General features: G+C 46.3%; 1 protein-coding gene across 4 annotated transcripts in view; it reads left to right on the top strand.

The window, feature by feature from the left end:
- Positions 1–18333, top strand: part of tut4 (terminal uridylyl transferase 4) — a 41694-nt gene extending 23361 nt beyond the window's left edge. The window contains exons 20-30 of one of the 4 annotated variants that reach the window (XR_008566111.2): positions 1644–1757; positions 3191–3268; positions 3342–3519; positions 3608–3655; positions 3994–4076; positions 4165–4280; positions 7923–8077; positions 11445–11542; positions 12496–12618; positions 17595–17765; positions 17847–17945. Coding sequence is in view for 2 of the 4 variants with exons in the window: in XM_015971259.3 (XP_015826745.1) it covers positions 1644–1757; positions 3191–3268; positions 3342–3519; positions 3608–3655; positions 3994–4076; positions 4165–4280; positions 7923–8077; positions 11445–11542; positions 12496–13036; positions 17595–17765; positions 17847–17935 (1671 nt within the window). In the remaining 2 variants the exon portion in view is untranslated. Of the gene's footprint in view, positions 1–1643; positions 1758–3190; positions 3269–3341; positions 3520–3607; positions 3656–3993; positions 4077–4164; positions 4281–7922; positions 8078–11444; positions 11543–12495; positions 13037–17594; positions 17766–17846 lie in introns of all 4 variants that reach the window. The other 3 variants (XM_015971260.3, XM_015971259.3, XR_011521443.1) reach the window with 3 other exon arrangements.

Raw genomic sequence — 18333 nt, 5'->3', positions numbered from 1 at the left:
CAACCCTCACTGGGAACAGGTCCGACTTACTACCGGCTATGCGGACCAAACTCACGCTCCTCTGGTAAAGGGACTGAATGGCCCTTAACAGAAAGCCACCCACCCCATACTCCTGGAGCGTCCCCCACAGGGTGCCCCTGGGGACACGGTCATAAGCCTTCTCCAAATCCACAAAGCACATGTGGATTGGTTGGGCAAACTCCCATGCCCCCTCCATCACCCTTGCAAGGGTATAGAGCTGGTCCACAGTTCCACGGCCAGGACGAAAACCACATTGCTCCTCCTCTATCTGAGATTCAACTATCGATCGGACCCTCCTCTCCAGTACCTTGGAGTAGACCTTTCCAGGGAGGCTGAGGAGTGTGATCCCCCTATAGTTGGAACACACCCTCAGGTCACCCTTCTTAAAGATGGGGACCACCACCCCGGTCTGCCACTCCCTAGGAACTGCCCCCGATGACCACGCAATGTTGTAGAGACGTGTCAACCATGACAGCCCTACAACATCCATAGCCTTGAGATACCCAGGACGAACCTCATCCGCCCCCGGGGCTCCGCCGCTGTGTAGTTGTTTGACTACCTCAGCAACTTCTGCCCCCGAGATCGGACAGTCCATCCCCAGGCCTCCCAGCTCTGGTTCCTCCTCGGAATGCGCATTGGTGGGATTGAGGAGCTCCTCAAAGTATTCCTTCCACCGTCCGACTATAACCTCAGTTGACGTCAGCAGCTCCCCATCCCCACTGTAAACAGTGTGAGCGAGTTGCTGCCTTCCTCTCCTGAGGCGCCGGACAGTTTGCCAGAACCTCTTTGGAGCCGATCGATAGTCTTTCTCCATGGCCTCACCAAACTCCTCCCACGCCCGAGATTTTGCCTCGGCAACTGCCACTGCTGCACCCCGCTTGGCCATCTTGTTCATTCCATACCTAGAAGACTTGGTGCTGTCCTTGAGAATCCCGGTACTAAATACTAGATGTAGTAGTTTTTGTTGTGGGGTGTTTTCCTTTTTGCTCCAACCAATTTTAGTAAAACTGAATATTTTGTGATTAAGTTATATTATTAACCTTAATTTCATGTTATGGCGTTAAACGCGTGTTCAGTAAAACCAGCCTTTTATCCATTGAGCTGCTGATTAAATTCATACTTTTAAAAGGCGGTATAGTCATTCATGCTGTGTATTATATTAGATTTAGCATAATGCAAGAACAGTGATCATAAAACAGTGTGTATTAGCTCTGTTGGGCAGCTAGAGGTGTGCGTTCACTAATGAGAGGCGTAGCTTTAGGCTGTAAATTTGGAAGTGATGAATGCATCACACCATAACTAGATGGTGCAGCTGGACAAAAACTTAAGATTGTAGCTTTAAGAAGCTGCTTGAGAACATTTTAATATTTAATTCATAGATATATTTATATCCAGGCAGAACTGCATGACTTCCTGTTTAAGAAGGACCCTAACCCTCTCTATAGAGGACACAGGTCCTTGTCCAACATGTGGCTCCCGGCTACTTTGGTAATCCAAACGTGAGTCCTAGGAAATACTTTTCCTTTTAGGAGTTGAGCTCTACATTAAAGTCTCTACATGAGAATCCACGAGTGTGGAAGTTTTGTTCCTGGTCCTAACATCTGAACGTATTGTTCCTACAGCGCTGCGACATCGGAGACGCCTCCAGAGGAAGCCTTTCGTCCTACGCCTACATCCTGATGGTGCTTTACTTCCTTCAGCAGAGACAGCCATCGGTTGTCCCTGTCCTGCAGGAGGTATTGTCCTCTCACCTGAAATCACACCTTAGTGCATTTCCAGCGGCGCTAGCCAGCGCAACATGGATGCATTTCGGTTTCTCGGCCTTTTCCGACAGCACGGTTCGGGATTGTCCCCCCTCTTCTCAGGATGTCATTTTTCACACGAAGAACATTGGATCAAATTTCATATTAGTGCATCTTTATTTTCAAGTTTCACTTGTATAATTAAGTGTTTTTATTAGCATTTCTATCACCTGTAGTCTAGTCACGTCACATCTACATAAAATGCTTTCAGAAGTGACACAAGAACAGCCACACATCTGATGGAGGACCTAAAACTTTGGTTTGACCCAAATTCAGAAGTGCTGAGGCTGGGTAGTAAAGATGCACAGTTGGTTCTAGTAATGATAAATGACCCGCACTTGTATAGCGCCTCTCAGAGTAAGGACTCCAAAGCGCTTTACACTACAGTGTAGTAACACCCAAGACGTCTGAGACTAGTACAGTCAGTGTTACAGCAGGACTAAAGAACGGATCAGGAACACTAACTGGTTCCTAACTGGTGAACAGGTGAGTGGATCTTCCCTACATGGGAAGTCCTGCTGTCACGTCAAGAAGGTCATGGCGGCAGACCTGCAGATTGGACTTCTGCAGGTCTCCTTACGTCTTCCTCGTTCATCACTGGCCATGAGGCATTTGGAAGTAGGGATGTCCCGTTCCGATATCGGCCCCAAAACACTATCGAATTATATCGGACAGCATCAAAAATCTCCCATATAAGCAGTCTGTTAAGGTTCACATTTTTGCAACCAATGGTTAAAAAATTGTAATTTTGGCACTTGTTTTCCAACTGAGTAACATCACTTGATCAAGCCTTTCATAGATTCCACACTATGAAATAGGTAAAAGTATGCATCTTGTGCCGATATCGTATCGGATCGATATTGGTATCGGTCAATACTGAAGGCTGCAGTATTGGTATCGTATTGGAAGTGAAAAAGTTGTATCGGGACATCCCTATTTGGAAGTAAACATCCACGCCTTTAGCTCCCGATCCGAGGACGACAGCATCAACACACCTTGCAGGCATTTTCTCATCAGCAACAGAAACAGCAGTACGACGAACGAAGGCTAATTAATTAGATTACACATTAATGAACAAACGTACGTTTGTTAGCACCGCCATGGTTTTAAACGCCGTTATTCCCGTCACGGGTGGCACGCTCACAGCAAGGAAGAAACAACAACCAGAAATAATAAATAAATGACAACTAAGCTAATCTCTCAATGAATTCGGTTCGTTGTTTTTCTAATTTTGGTTTTTATTTCAGTTAACGAGAATGTTTTTTTTTTTAATTCTAGATTTATTTCGTTAACGATAATAAGCCTGGTTGGAAAACCTCCACAAGTTATCTTTGAGAATTCCCATCCTCACTTTTTACCTCCCCCAGATCTTTGAGGGGAAGACCGTTCCTCAGCGAATGGTGGACGGTTGGAACGCTTTCTTCTTCGACAACCTGGATGAGCTGGTGAGTTTCACTTTTCTCGTCCCACAAACGCTTTTCTGTTTCAGAAGTGAACGTTGCGGTTGTGTACTCGCAGCGCCAGCGTCTCACCGATCGGCAGCCGAACACGGAGTCGGTGGGGGAGCTGTGGTTGGGCCTTCTACGGTTCTACACAGAAGAGTTTGATTTCAAAGAGCACGTCATCAGCATTCGCCAGAGGAAACGCCTCACCACATTTGAGAAGCAGTGGACCAGCAAATGCATAGCTATTGAAGGTTCTCACTCACCTCCTAACTGAATTTGGTTCTGCCCCGGAACCTCTTGAGAGGTGAAGTCCTTTCTGTTGTTTTTTTTTCTCCTCAGATCCGTTTGATCTCAATCATAATCTTGGTGCTGGAGTGTCTCGCAAAAGTAAGTTCCTGAAAACGTCCTTTTTCATCATTAAAGATGCCAAAGTGTTGTTAGGCAACAGTCTTAGAAGGACAACTAAACCTTTATCTGCGTTACAACTCTGAACAACATTATTAGGACATCTTAGGTGTGTTCTTGCTGTGTCGTGGTTCTAATTCCATGCTTTCGTTCTTTTTAAACACAGAAACAGTTTTGTTTACCTGTTTTGTAGCTACAGTTTCGCAAAGAACGAAAGCATGCAACATTATTAGGATTTAAAGTGAGTGGGTCTTAAAGCAGAGCCTTGAGGGACACCCTTTGTTACTGGTGCCTCATGCTTCCTCATCTTCCTCCTCCAGTGACAAACTTTATCATGAAGGCTTTTATAAATGGGCGAAAGCTGTTCGGAACGCCTTTCTTTCCCATCCCGGGCACTGAAGTGGTACGTCCGTCCTGTTCTTCCACAAATCGATTCGCCATGAAAAGACGTTTTCTTCAAGATTCAACTACCCTCCATCATGTTTGTGCAGGACTACTTCTTCGACTCGAAGGTGTTGACCGATGGTGAGCTAGCGCCCAACGACCGGTGCTGCAGGATATGCGGGAAGATCGGACACTACATGAAGGACTGTCCCAAGAAGCGCAGGTTATCCTCATTTTCCCATAAATTATTAAATTCCTGGAAATAAAACCAACAAATCGACGACTATCCTAATCATAAAGATGGGAATAAAGACAAAAATTAAAAACACAAATATTTGTACGTTGAAAGTTTCAAACCAGACTTTAATACAAACATTTCTAAATTATCTTTAACATTTCTTCCGTTGTTAAAAGGGCAGCCAGAGATGTTTTTCCACAGCAGTTATTGCCATGTTGCTTGAAATGCTCCCCACGTACGTTTACATACGTCTCAGAAAACTGAACACTGACGGTTTTTTAAATGGATGTAAACACGTTAGTCTTGCTGAAGGCGAAGTGGTCCTAATCATGACGAAGCGCCCAGATAATGTGGTAGGAAACTGACTTCATCCGCATGTAAACAGCTGATGCCAGTAACTTCCGTAAGTGACAATCCCACGTAAGCTTCTGAAACTAAAGTAGTCCGTGTAACACCATCAAACAGTACAGGACGTACCAAATAAGCCATGCTGATATGTTGTTGTCATGGTGCACATCCTGTTTTTACTCCCTCTGCTTCACTATGGCCAGTGCTTTAGTCTTTTGGGCTCGACACACGGGAGGCGACCCGCGCCAGCGGCAAAGCCGTCGACGCGTTCTGTTCCATGGCGAAATCGAATCTTCCGTTGTTTTGATTGGCTGTGTCAGGTTGGAGGGAATTAAGGTTATTTAAGCGGTTCAGAGTTAACTCTGGCACCAACAATTTCCCACGCCGCGGCCTTTTTGTGAATATCGACGGTGGCACAGGAGTTAAGAGCTCACCCCGTAATCGGAAGGTTGCAGGTTCGAGCCCCGCTCAGTCTGTCGCTGTCGTTGTGTCCTTGGGCAAGACACTTAACCCACGTTGCCTGCTGGTGGTGGTCGGAGGGACCGGTGGCGCCAGTGCTCATCAGTCTCGCCTCTGTCAGTGTGCCCCAGGGCAGCTGTGGCCACATCGTAGTTCATCCCCACCAGCGTGTGAATGTGTGTGTGAATGGGTGAATGACTGATTGTGTTGTAAAGCGCCTTGGGGGGTTCCAGGACTCTAGAAGGCGCTATATCAAATACAGGCCATTTACCATTTACCATTCTTTGGTAGAAATATTGTCCAGTTCTGGGAAATCCGTCACAGCAACGATCAACTTCTCCTCCATGTTTGCTCGGAGGTGTACGGAGCATCCTGCCCGCTCATTGGTCAGTGAATGAAACCTCTGCTGATTGTTCGTCGTCCGAGCGACAGCGACGAACAGTTGAAAATATTTCAACTTTCTGGGATGGTGTCGCTGGGTCGCCCGTGCACGACACGTGCTCGAGCGCAAATTTTCACACGCACGTTTTTCGCGTTTCGCTTGGTAGGAGGGAGACCCGCCATTATCGCTTTGTCGTACATGTCTTAATGAAAATGAATGGAGGAGAGGCGATGTCGCCTCCCGTGTATCGAGCCCTTATGTGTTGCTATTAGCTAGCCAAAAGTATGGCGACATGACAGGGCACATGTTGCCACCTACTGTACCGGAGTGCAACAGACTTCTTTTGAGAGTTTAGTTTTCTAATGTAAAGTAGGATAACGGCTCCCAGTTTTACTTCAGCCTAGATGTGCGTGTGAACCCACTGACTGGTGGCGATTAGCCTAGGAATCTAGACAGAAACCCGTTCCACTCTGCTTGTTTGTCTAGCTGGGCTCCATTAGAGCCTCAGCAGGCCTGAACCGTCTTACGCCTTGCCAGTCACAGCAGTTTGGTGGGCGGGGCGTTACTGCGACTGAGTGGAACAAAGATAGGGACAGCTCGTTTTAAATGGCTTTGGCATCAACTTAGGACTGTTCAGAGTTGGACTTTTCTTTGAATCAAGAGCAGATAGAGGTACTTAAGGCACATGTCCGGATTATTCATTTGATCTGATGGCGCCATCTGGTGACTGTATTTACGACCGAAAGCAACGCCTCTTGTTCATGCGCTCCTCTAGCCAACAAAACAAACCTAAAGCATTGTTTTACAATCATGCTCACATTACAGTATGTTGTGTTTTCACTTCACTCGGCCACCGAACATTTCAGCCAAAAACGACCCATTTCTCACCAACACAACACGGGCGAACCCCGTTTTAGGTTCATCTCGCTCCACCCTCACGTGGTAATTTGCTCTTTGCTTCATAAAAATATTACATTCTTACTGGTGTCGGAGTTTTTCCCCTTTAGTAATCCTGTTTCATTAGAAACGCTGGGATATTCAGATCAGTTATGTTTTTTTTACTTTGGTTTCACGTCTGTCGTGTCTGCGAGGCTTTCCCCGTTCTTTTACATTCCTGCTACGTCTGTCACTGTTAGCAGTGCTTTTACCATCCTTTCTGCACCCACCATGTCCTGAACACGGTGAAATAAGCTCTGGATCTTGTGTGTTTACTCTCATAAAGCACACAGATTCTGTTGCAGCGGCAGCGTCACGTTCCTCCTCACCGGACGAGTGACTTTCTTCATCAGGGTGAATATCACTGTTCAGAATCAGAGTCGGCCATTACCAAAGAGCTTTGTCAACAGCGGGCGCAAAATTAGTTCCTGCGAGGGGGCCCCGTGTGGCAGGGGGCGGGTCTGCGCCCTCGGTGAGCTGCGCTCATCTCGTCTGCTGTGCTGTGTCGGGAGCCTCCGGTTTTCAAATTGAACAGAAACACCCAGAATGTTGCAGTAAAAACTTCACGGGGGATTATATTAGCAGCTTGGCTCTTTAACTCATTCGCTGCCAGCGTTTCTCGCCGTTTTTACTGTTTTTTTAAGAGTGACAGAACGTTGCGCGCTAGGATGATGTCGACGCCAAAACAACCAAACAAAGCGGAGACTCATCTCTTACATCAGGAAGAATCCACGCGTTTCGAGCGTTATCCGTTCTTTCATAATCCGTTGTTGAATTGTGATCAGCAGAAGCTTTTCCGGTTCGCGCCTCACTTTTTTTACAGCTGCGGCCCAAAACGATCTCCTAACACGTGGATGTTCTGCTTCCTGATCACGTGACGTGTGACGTATGCGGATGAAGATCGGCTTTAGAGCTGAGATGTTTGTTCTCTCGGTGCGGGGGCTCGTCCGACGCCCACACAGAAAAAAAAATGCAAATGACGACTTTAGTCGTCACTGGCAGTGAACGAGTTAAAAACAATATCGTGACTTTGGTGCTTAAAGGGTTTATTTTGCTCTTCCTGTACATTTATAATTATTACTTCTAATGGTAGTTTGTTGTTTATTGTACTCTAGTGGGGTCAAGTGAAACATTAGAGTTTTTATTTATATTGTGCGTTGTTGTTATGTCAGCGCTACATAAACATCTTCATGGTTTGTAACTGATTCATTTCTTTTGGTTTTTTGGCCTCAGTTTCCTCATTTCTGGTTTCGGCCAAGAATTGTCGTGTCGCTGCAACTCTAGTTTTCATATATTTATATTTTAAAGGCTTATTTGTCCTGAAATAGGTCACCTGCTCTGCGTCGGTCGAGGTACGTCCCTAAATGCTTGAGCACGCTCTGACTGATGTCTACGTAAGCGGCAGTGGTTAGTGCGGCCCGGTTGACTTAAACAAACGCCTGCTGACTCCCAACACGTCGATGAGGAACTGAAAGTTAGGTGTGGTTTCTTTATTTGTGTAGAATGAAGAAGAAGGAAAATGATAAAGATGAAGACGCCAAAGAGGAGGAGCGGGAGCTGAAGGATCGACGGTGTTTCCAGTGTGGAGACATCGGCCACGTGCGGAGGGACTGTCCTGAGTACCACCACCTCAAGCAGAGGAGCGCCGGGCCGCCGGGTCAGTCCGGACTTGTGTTTGACTTGATCTCGGAGTGTTTCTGTTGTTTGTTATTTATCCTGTTGGCTACTTTTATTGTCTTGTTTCCTTATTCCTAAACGGATCCGTGTATTCATGTTTTATGTGCTGTAACAGTTAAAGGATGTTTAAACCAGACGCTTCTCTCCTGTACTTTCCCGTCCTCGCACGCCTCCAGCCCTTGCAGTGGAGTCTCCGTTTAGCCGGGGTCACTGCTCTGCATTAGCTCTCGCCTCAACCTTCAGCCAGGCAGCATTCTAATAGGGCGACGTCCGTGTCTGGGCGGGTCATAGACACGTGGCCGTCCAATGACGTTGCACCATGAAGCAAGACCTTACCGTTGCTTTTCTGATTGCCGCAGTGCAGAGCTGTACCAAACACCTGTACGATATTTAAGTACACGTCTCAGCGGTGATTTTTGAGGGAAATGAAACCGTCTGGCAGCAAAGAACACACGCAGAGAGACATGCTGCTTCAACTCATCCCTGGTGTGTTGTGTCTGTGTGAAAATCCCTTTTTCAAACTCAGAACTGTTAGAACATCTGGCCTGTTTCGGTCCCGTCCAGCTGGAGTTGATCCCGGCTGCGATCAGCCTCAGATATACGTCAGAAACGTAGGTGCTGAGGAAGGAAGGGTTTAAAGAGGCGTCTGAGTACCGTGATGCACCAACACCCACAAAGGTTGTGGTGATTAAAGTTACTGCCGTCAGCAATGAGGTGGGATTTAAAACCAGAGGTGACCGTAACAAGCCTGTTACCGGGGTGCACCCACTGGTCTGTCGGTTCCACACACCTGGTTGGTAGCGTCTCTCTCGCTCCCTCCTGCTCTACCTCCTTAGCACGCCCCGCCTCCTCCCAATCCTCATTACTAGAGAGCAGGGCTGATCCGTGCTCTGTGCCTCCTCCTCCGCAGCAGCAGCTCGTCCTCTCCCGCGCCTCGCCATAGGGACTTAATCATCAGGGCTGCATGTTGGATGCAAGGTTTCTCTACAGGAGTGTCCAATATTGATTGCTAGGAGCCACAAACCTGCCACTCAAGACCAGTGGAGGATGGAGGAGATCCAAGCCCCAGACATCCAGAGATCCCTCCAATGCATGGAGACCCCCAGGGGGGCCACCGCAGATGTGCCCCCTCCCCCAAAGCGCTGCAGAGCATCACCCTGGGGGTAGGGTCAACCAGAGGCCCAGGAGATCATAACGGAAGCTCCCGTATCGGCCCTCCTCTCATGGAGACACCAGCCCTCTTGGAGACCTGAGCAGCAGCAGCATAAAATGATCAGAACATTCCAGAATATTTAAAGTTAAAGTCCCATTAGTTGTCACACACACAGGTGTGTGTGCAACATTTATTCTCCGCATTTGACCCATCCTCTGGGGGAGCGGTGAGCTGCAGACACAGCCGCGCTCGGGAACCATTTGGTGGTTTAACCCCCCAATCCAACCCTTTAATGCTGGGTGTCAAGCAGGGAGGCATTGGGTCCCATTTTTTCAAAGTCTTTGGTATGACCCGACCAGGAATCGAACCCTGATCTCCCAGTCTCAGGGCGGACACTCTACCACTAGACCACTGAGAAAGGTGTCTCAGAATATTTACAGAGTAAAACACCACAAATATTGAAAAATGCTTCTTACAGCTAGCAAAGTGAGACCAGAAGCTCTGGTCAGAGCTGACTGATGGTTCCCCCTCCCACTTTGCTGTGTGAACGGATATTGGACTGTCTGTCTTATATGTTTTAGACACTAATTTGGGGGGTGTGGAATTAAAAGGGCCATATCATGGAAAATCCACCTTTTGAAGCTTTTTACAACGTGAAATTAAAAAAAAGCCCTCAAACCCATTTTTGGCTGCATTCATGCGTTTTCCTGTTTCAGCTGCAAATGCAGAGCTTTACTGTAAAAATCCTGTAAAGCCTTGAAAGCTAGTCTCATCATCGAGGCCTGCTCCTCTCCTGGAGCTAGTCTCTGGCCTGAAACCTGTCCCTTAGCTCAAACGTGGCTCAGGCGACCCGTGTCACGGTGCAGGTTTGGTGGTCCAGTGGTTTGAGTTCTGGGCTAGCGTGTAGTTTTGTGCAGGTTCGCGTCCCGGTCCGAGCAGCAACTGTTTTCTGTTTTCTCACCTACACTTGTCAGAATGATGTTTTCAACCCTTTACTGGTAAACAGTTTAGAGTCTGTGGACTAATCTGTATTTTTTTATTTAGCCAGTGTGAGTCCATGTGAGATGAGCAGAGCAGACCAACTAAAATGATGCTTGGAAATTCAAAGATCTTAAGAGAGAAAATATTTGAAGAAGTTAATCTATAAAAACTAAACTGCTAAATAAATGCATACCAGGGATTTGAACCCGCATCAGCACGTGGCTAAATTGAGATGGTAGTCCCACACCTTTACCACTGGACTACCATAGCTAATGCAGCGCTTGACCGCCTAAGATGCTGTTGTAGGCATGTTTTGTTGGAGCAGGTGTGGGTGGAGTTTCACTGAAACCAAGCTTTTTATTCCTGGGTATAAATTCAGACTGAATCATATTTAAGATAAATAACATCTCGACAGTGTTTTCTCTTGCACCGTGCCTACCTTTGCTCTCCACGGTGTAAAATCGTGTGATATGGAACCGTTAACTCATTCGCTGCCAGCGTTTTTCAGCGTTTTCACTGTTTTTTTTTAAGAGTGACAGAACGTTGCGCGCTAGGATGACGTCAACGCCAAAACAACCAAAACAAACGTTCCGCTGCTGTTTCTCACCAGTATCAGCTGATGGAGGGCTCTAGTTTCGTTGCGCCGTTCGTGTCAGCGGACACGGTAGGGTTGGGGAGGGGGCGGGGCATGACGCTTAGCCTGGCGCATGGCCAAGCAAAGCCTGGCGGGCTGCCAGGCTTATAAAGCGCTGGGGAAACCCTGCTGTTCCTTCAAATACACTTCCCTAAAGGACTATCAGGACCACCACACTAATACGGTGTTGGACCCCTTTCTCCATCAGAACGGCCTTAATTCTACGTGGCGTTGATCCAGCAAGCTGCTGAAAGCATCTTTAGAAATGTCGGCCATGTTGACAGGACAGCATCTTGCAGTTGATGGAGATGTGTGGGATGCACATCCAGGGCACGAAGCTCCCGTTCCACCACATCCCAAAGATGCTCTATCGGGTTGAGATCTGGTGACTGTGTTGTCCCCCCACCCACCCCCCACCCCGGTAGTCCAGACTATACGGGTATAGTATATATACCTTTTCTTGTTGCTCCAGACTTGATGTGAGTCAGATGTTTGGGAAGTTCCTCCACCAACTCCAATGAGTCTTTTCTCACGCAGCCCCTCCTGGATTAACAGATTATAATTCTTATTCTTTCCCAGCTCCTCACATGGTTCCAGCTGTGGCGAGCTCCCAGTCCATCCCAATCCCGCAGAGTAGCTCAGACGGTCCCGGCAGAAGCAGACAGCCTTCTGAATGTGTGAGTAAAACCCTCCGAGTTCTGCCTCTGCCTCCTAAGAAAGGGGAAGTTCCCTGTTATTAAAGCCCAGCTCTTCTGGTTGTTTAAAATCCGTGTAAAGTGCTTGACCTTATTGAATTTTTAGTGTTTTGAAGGAGTTTGAAATGGTAACCAACATTTGCAGAAGCTTGGTTACATCTGTGAGCCAAATGACCGTTCAGGTGGTTGCAGGAATGCTCCTGAAAGTTTTTTGTCTGATCCGTAAGCATCTCCGTCTGTCCCGGTGCAGATCAGAGGAAAGATCATTAAAACCACCTATGGAACGATCTGGCTCTCGTAAAGCTGCTACCCATCGTGCTAAACCGGTTTATTTAGTGGATTTCTGATTGGTTGATGAGACGCTGATGAGCGACTGAGACGACTCCTACACTTGAATGATTTCAAACGTGTGCCAAAAGCACATTTCAGGTAGCCTGGCAAGCCAGACTAAATAAATGTATTATTTAGTCTGGCCACGCTCCATTGACAGCTCTCGGTTGTGGGGCGGGTTCTACCGTTGTCTTTCAAATGATCTCCGCATTCCACTGGACAATGAATGTGACATTCTCTTGTTTCACTCTGTTGCATCATCCCACCCACCAGGCATATAGAGTGCCCTGATTGGCCCACAAAGCGGATAAAGCTCTGTGATTTGTTCACTAAGCAGATAGAGCGCTATGATTGGCCCACCATTATGGACCAATCACAGCTCTTTGTGTGTTTGAAACCCCTCTAGAGAGCTGTGATTGGCTAGCCAGAGTCCTGGTAGGAGCTGCTGAGGTTCCAATGGAGCATGCCTAGACCATTCTTTGCAAAGCAAGAATTTGGTCTAGTTCACTAGGCTACATTTCAGGCGTATCAAGTGTGTGTAAAGCTGTCTGTGTTCGGTAGAATCCTCCTCGTGGACTCAAACTGCTTCTCCTTCCTGTTTCCAGTCTGATAGTCGACAGACGCCGCCTTACTCCCCCCAGAGCTTGTCTCTGTCCTCCAGCTCGCCTCAGCCTTCCCACAACAAGACCGGTTCTGCCAGTCCCCAGAAGACGCCTCCCCACGCCCAGGTTCCATTATCTCTCTTTAGCTTTCCCACCGCCCATCCGGGCCAGTACCACCACGGGACTCTGTCTGCTCTGGGGATTCTTCCCTCCCCTCAATCCCACCAGGCCCAGGGACAGGCTCCTCACCAGGTCCACATCCCCCCCACTTCCTGGCCCATCCACGGTCCGGTCCTTACGTCGTCCTCCGCCACCGCCACCTCCCCGGCCGGCCTGAAATTTGCCCTGCGTTCGGTTTCGGGCAACGGGAGTCCCACAGGCACAGGGAACCCGAGCCCCATGAACCTGAATGACCCGAGCATCATCTTCGCCCAGCCGGCGGGAAGACAGCTGGGCTTGGGGGGGCCGGGCCGGGAAGGACACTGGCACAACCACCTGGCACATCCTGGGTCTCTTATGGGTAATGGCACTGTTCTCAAGTCAGGTACTCACGGGTGACCTTTGGTGTCTCCACCTTTCGTTTCATCACTCATTTCTATTCTTCCTGAACCCAGACGGTGGCTTTATTTTCATTTATTTCATTTTGCTGATGCCAACAGAGTCTCTACGGCAGCCTGTTTGGGTCACTAAGAACATGAAAGACCAAATATTTATCAACAAGTCAGATTTAGATTTTCCAGAATAAAGTTGGGATTAAAATAGGCGTACCCTGCTCTGGTGCTACGACCAGTCTTACCTGTAATGATTTAGGTAAATGGACTGAATTCATCGTCTTTAGTTCTTCATTGAACACAGGGCGATGAGGGTTTGTTACCTTTGCTCACATGTTTTGATGTTCACTACCGCCTTCCTCAGAGCAACCGCCGGATGTTGCCGGCGGCGCTTCCGTTTGTCCGCAGGATAGGACCATATCACCCTCCGCTGCCCACACCTTCTCCGCTGATCATAACTGTTCTGGTTCTGGTCCTGCTGGACCTGACTGCAGCCTTTGACACTGTTGACCATCACCTGCTACTGGAGAGGCTGAGAGACTGGGTAGGCCTATCAGGAACTGCTCTGGAGTGGTTCTCCTCTTATCTCTCTGAACGCTCCTTTTCTGTGGCCGTCTCCAAGTTTAGGTCCTCCACCACCTCTCTTACCCATGGTGTCCCACAAGGTTCAGCATCCACTGATTTCCCTCTTTCCTGTTCACTCTCTCTCTTTCGTTACACTTTTTTTTTATCACAATTGTCTATTTTTGCTCATTTTAAATATATTTTTAACCATTTTCCAAATTATTTTTCATATTTTTTACATGTTTTGTTTTTGTGAAGCACCTCGTGATTTTTATCTTGAGAGGCGCTTTAGAAATGATATTTTCTTCTTCTTCTTCTTCTTCTTCTTCTTCTTCTTTCTTCCTTCTTCTTTCTTTTTTCTTCTTCCTTTTTTCTTCTTCTTCCTTCTTTCTTCTTCTTTTTCTTCTTCTTCCTTCTTTCTTCTTCTTTTTCTTCTTCTTCTTCTTTCTTCTTCTTTTTCTTCTTCTTTCTTCCTTCTTCTTTCTTTTTTCTTCCTTTTTTCTTCTTCTTCCTTCTTTCTTCTTCTTTTTCTTCTTCTTCTTCTTTCTTCCTTCTTCTTTCTTTTTTCTTCCTTTTTTCTTCTTCTTCCTTCTTTCTTCTTCTTTTTCTTCTTCTTCTTCTTTCTTCCTTCTTCTTTCTTTTTTCTTCTTCCTTTTTTCTTCTTCTTCCTTCTTTCTTCTTCTTTTTCTTCTTCTTCCTTCTTTCTTCTTCTTTTTCTTCTTCTTCTTCTTTCTTCTTCTTTTTCTTCTTCTTTCTTCCTTCTTCTTTCTTTTTTCTTCTTCCTTTTTTCTTCTTCTTCCTTCTTTCTTCTTCTTTTTCTTCTTCTTCTTTCTTCTTCTTTTTTCTTCTTCTTTCTTTCTTCTTTTTCTTCTTCTTCTTTTTTCTTCTTCTTTCTTCTTCTTTTTCTTCTTCTTCCTTCTTTCTTCTTTTTCTTCTTCTTCTTTTTCTTCTTTCTTCTTCCTTTTTTCTTCAGCTTCCTTCTTTCTTTCTTCTTCTTTTTCTTTTTCTTCTTCTTCTTTCTTTCTTTCTTCTTCTTTTTCTTCTTCTTCTTTCTTCTTCTTTTTTTCTTCTTCTTTCTTCCTTCTTCTTCTTTCTTCTTTCTCTCCTCCTCCTCCCACGAGTGGTCCAGGGTTTAAACTCCTTCGTCGCTGTTCATGGTGTCCTGGGTTCACGTCTCCTCATCTCTATTGTTTCTTTGATCCATCTTTTGAATTTCTGTCGCTGCGTTCACCCATGTGTTCTTCCAGCAGTGAAATGTGGAGTCTTATATGAAATACCACACAAACTTTGCAATAAAACATACGTCGGACAACAGGACGCAACTCGACACACGAGAAACAGAACCTAAACAGGAGTGTGAGACAGAAACAAGTCAAAGACACACAGGAGCAGCAAAAGCACGAAGAAATCAGCCAGAACAGACCGCCGTACAAGACGGGCCCAGGACCATGAACAGGGACGAAGGAGTTTACACCCTGGACCACTCATGGGACACGGTGATCAGCGGAGAAGGCGCGGGCAGCGGAGGGCGAAATCGTCCTATCCCGCAGACAAAAAGGAAGCGCCGCCGCCAACATCCGGCGGTGGCTCTGACGAAAGCGGTAGTCCAAACGTACAAACGTGAGCAAAGGTAACAAACGCTTCTAGCCCTGTGTTTAATGAAGAACTAAAGAAAATGAAATTAGATGACAAACAGTACGAACGTAAAAAAGATAGACGTACTGAAATGACAAATAAGGGTTTTAGTAACAATGACATTATTTAGGCTCATAAAGATTAGAAAAACCCATACATAAAATAACTAAACACAGCAGAACAATGAGGTTCTCCAACTGTTCTCCTCCTTTCTCCTCGTTCCAACTTTAAGACTATAGCTACAAAAGCAAATCTGCCAAATGAGCTGTCTTAAACCACGGGCCGTTTCTCTCGGCGTGCTCTTCTGAAACGTCATCAACGTTGGCCCAAGTACTGTTCCCGCCCTGAGTACGCACCATAGCGAGCATTCTCACACCTTCTGGATGTGTTCTTGTTCCACCCGTTGTAGGGCTGCACGATATTAGGTAAACCTGCGCTATTCAGTAACAGTGATTAATAATGCGATGACGATATTACATGCGATAAATAAAAACTCAACTCGGAAACAAAAATAATCAAAAACAAAGAAATTAAAAAGTCATAAAAATGAGAAAAGCAACAGATGTGAGGAAAGGGGAAGAGAAAAGGCGATCAATGGATCCCAGACAACGCAGAACAAGGCTAACTCAGGTGTTTGCTAACCATCTAAATGAAGCGCCGTCCACCTCGGGGGCGGGCATCTGACCTGTGAGAACCCACCCAATTGGCCAAATGGGTGAAGATCTCTGATTTGTTAAAAAACATCACGCTTCCGTTTGATTGACAGATTGCATCATGTGTAGCAAACATTTGAGCTGACCGTTCATTACGATATTGATCTGCTCTTTGCGATATGCATATTGTGCGTGCTGATATCGCGATAACGATGTATTTACGATATATTGTACAGCCCTAACCCGTTTTATGGAGGATGCGTCGGCACGCCCTTCTGCGTTCTTGGGCCATCAAGGTAATCCACAATGCCCCGCATCGCAAACTGTTGAACACCACACAGACGAGTCAGGCGAGAAAACTCACAACTCTGGTGTTTTTATATCAAATAAACAAATAATTAAGCCTAAAAACGTGAATATAAAGTCTGCCAGTTTATTTAATTGTACTTCATGATGCCTCAAAATGCTAATTGGTTAACTGACTCAGGAAATACAAGCCGCATTGCCTTAAATAGCTGTGTTTTGACTACTTTTTTTTACTTTTTTTTAACCCTCCCAATGTCCTAATGGGTGTGACCCCACGAGGAAAGTGTACCATTGATCAGGATTGATGGTTTTTACCTTGAGCACCACCTCACCCCTGCCACGTGGACCTCAAGGGATCTACCATCAGTCCTGATCAGTCCTCGCGGGGTCACACCCATTAGGACAGTGGGAGGGTTATAGGTGGGAATGGCAGGTATCATTTTTGAATAAAAGTTGACCAGATATGATATAACCCCCCTCCAAGGTGCTTTATAACACCGTCACTCATCTACCCATTCACACACCGGTGATGATGACCTACAGTGTAGCCACAGCTGCCCTGGGGCGCGCTGACGGGTGCCACCGGTCCCTCCGACCACCACCAGCAGGGAAGGTGTTTATCTGACTCAAATCGAGTCTAGAACCACGCGATCTGATCTGGACAGCCCTGGTTCAGAAGAGTACCCGGATAGAGAAACGTCCCGTTTCCTGCTTGTTTTAGCCCGACTCCCTTTGTTGCTTTAAAAGTGGCTAAAAGTCTAGCATTAGAGAACAGTAGTTCTTTTAGTAGAGCCTCTGTTTCTAAGGCGATTGTGTTTTTTTGGTAACTATAAAACTTGGTTTTACTTGCCACCGTTTCTTTTCTTTCTCACACCTTCCCAGTTTGCTGGTTTGCTGTAAAATGGAGCCTCATGCATCAAACGTTCGTAGAAAAATCCCTGAATTCCTTCCTATAAAGGAAAATTAGAAAGTTCGTACGAACTGTAAAAATCCTGATTCATGAAACGTGCAGCATTCTCTCGTACGCACGATTTTCCGCACTCGTCTGTCACGAATCCCACCTGTGCTACCCAGGTGCTCGTGTCTGTTCTCAGTCATTTACATACAGGAACGCCCTCAGTTAACCATATATGGTCATGCTGCTACGTGAGGGGATTGAGGGGATTCCTGCGTTCTACTGGAAAAAAGAAAACTTGTGAGATCGAGACACTTTCTGCTGAAGTGCAAAAGAACCAAACAGGTGTCAGAGGTCATGAACGCGGTGGGGACGGAGGAGAGGTTCCTGTCAGGTCTGTGCGTACGTACGGTTGATGCATGAGGCCCCTGGAGATGATCTGTGAACCCTATCTGGGTTTCTGTCACTGCATTGTTTGTTTTCAACGTCTGGTTCCAGAGTCCGGCCATCAGATCCAGTTTGAAGGTGTGAGCCAAGGCTCTCGGTTATGGGAGCACAACAAACCCCCCCAGTACACCCTCTCTCCATCCTGGCACTACCAGATACCCCAGAACTTCATCCAGCAGGGAGCCGGAGACTTCCGGCCGGGGAAGAGCTTCATGGCTCAAGGTCAGCAGAAATAACCAGCTTCATGTTCATGTAGGAGATGTCGACTCCATCCGAGGTTCTGATCCGATTCTCCTATTAAAGGTTCTGTGGTGCATCCGAACCCAAACTTCCCGCTGGTTCCTCATGTCCGACACCCAGTCAATCTGAACTTCATCCAGCAGAAGAAATGATCTTTTTACTTTGGTTTTACGGTCAGTCACCAATCAGAAATCGGGTTCTCTTTGCATCACCTGACCTCAAGATTTTTATCTTTTTTGTACAGTTTTTATGTTTTATTGTTTTTGGTCTCATGACATTGATTTGTGATACAAATGTCAAAGTATTTTAATACCCCCGTTTTTGAGGGGGTCCAAAAGTGTTTTTATTTTACGTGTAAAGTACGGAGGGACAATGGAAACCTTTATTTTTATTAGCTGGATTCATACTTTGCTTGCTGAAGGTGAAGGTTTGAATAGATGTTTGTTTTAAAAACAATCTAATGTGTCGCCCCTGTTATGTAGTGCCAAAAGCAGAAGTGAGAAGAAAAAAACAAACAAAAATAAATAAAAAATAAAGAAAGCGCAAACGA

This window comes from Nothobranchius furzeri, chromosome 8, assembly GCF_043380555.1.
Source record: "Nothobranchius furzeri strain GRZ-AD chromosome 8, NfurGRZ-RIMD1, whole genome shotgun sequence".
Taxonomy (NCBI): domain Eukaryota; kingdom Metazoa; phylum Chordata; class Actinopteri; order Cyprinodontiformes; family Nothobranchiidae; genus Nothobranchius; species Nothobranchius furzeri.
This window is presented reverse-complemented; position numbering and strand designations above follow the sequence as displayed.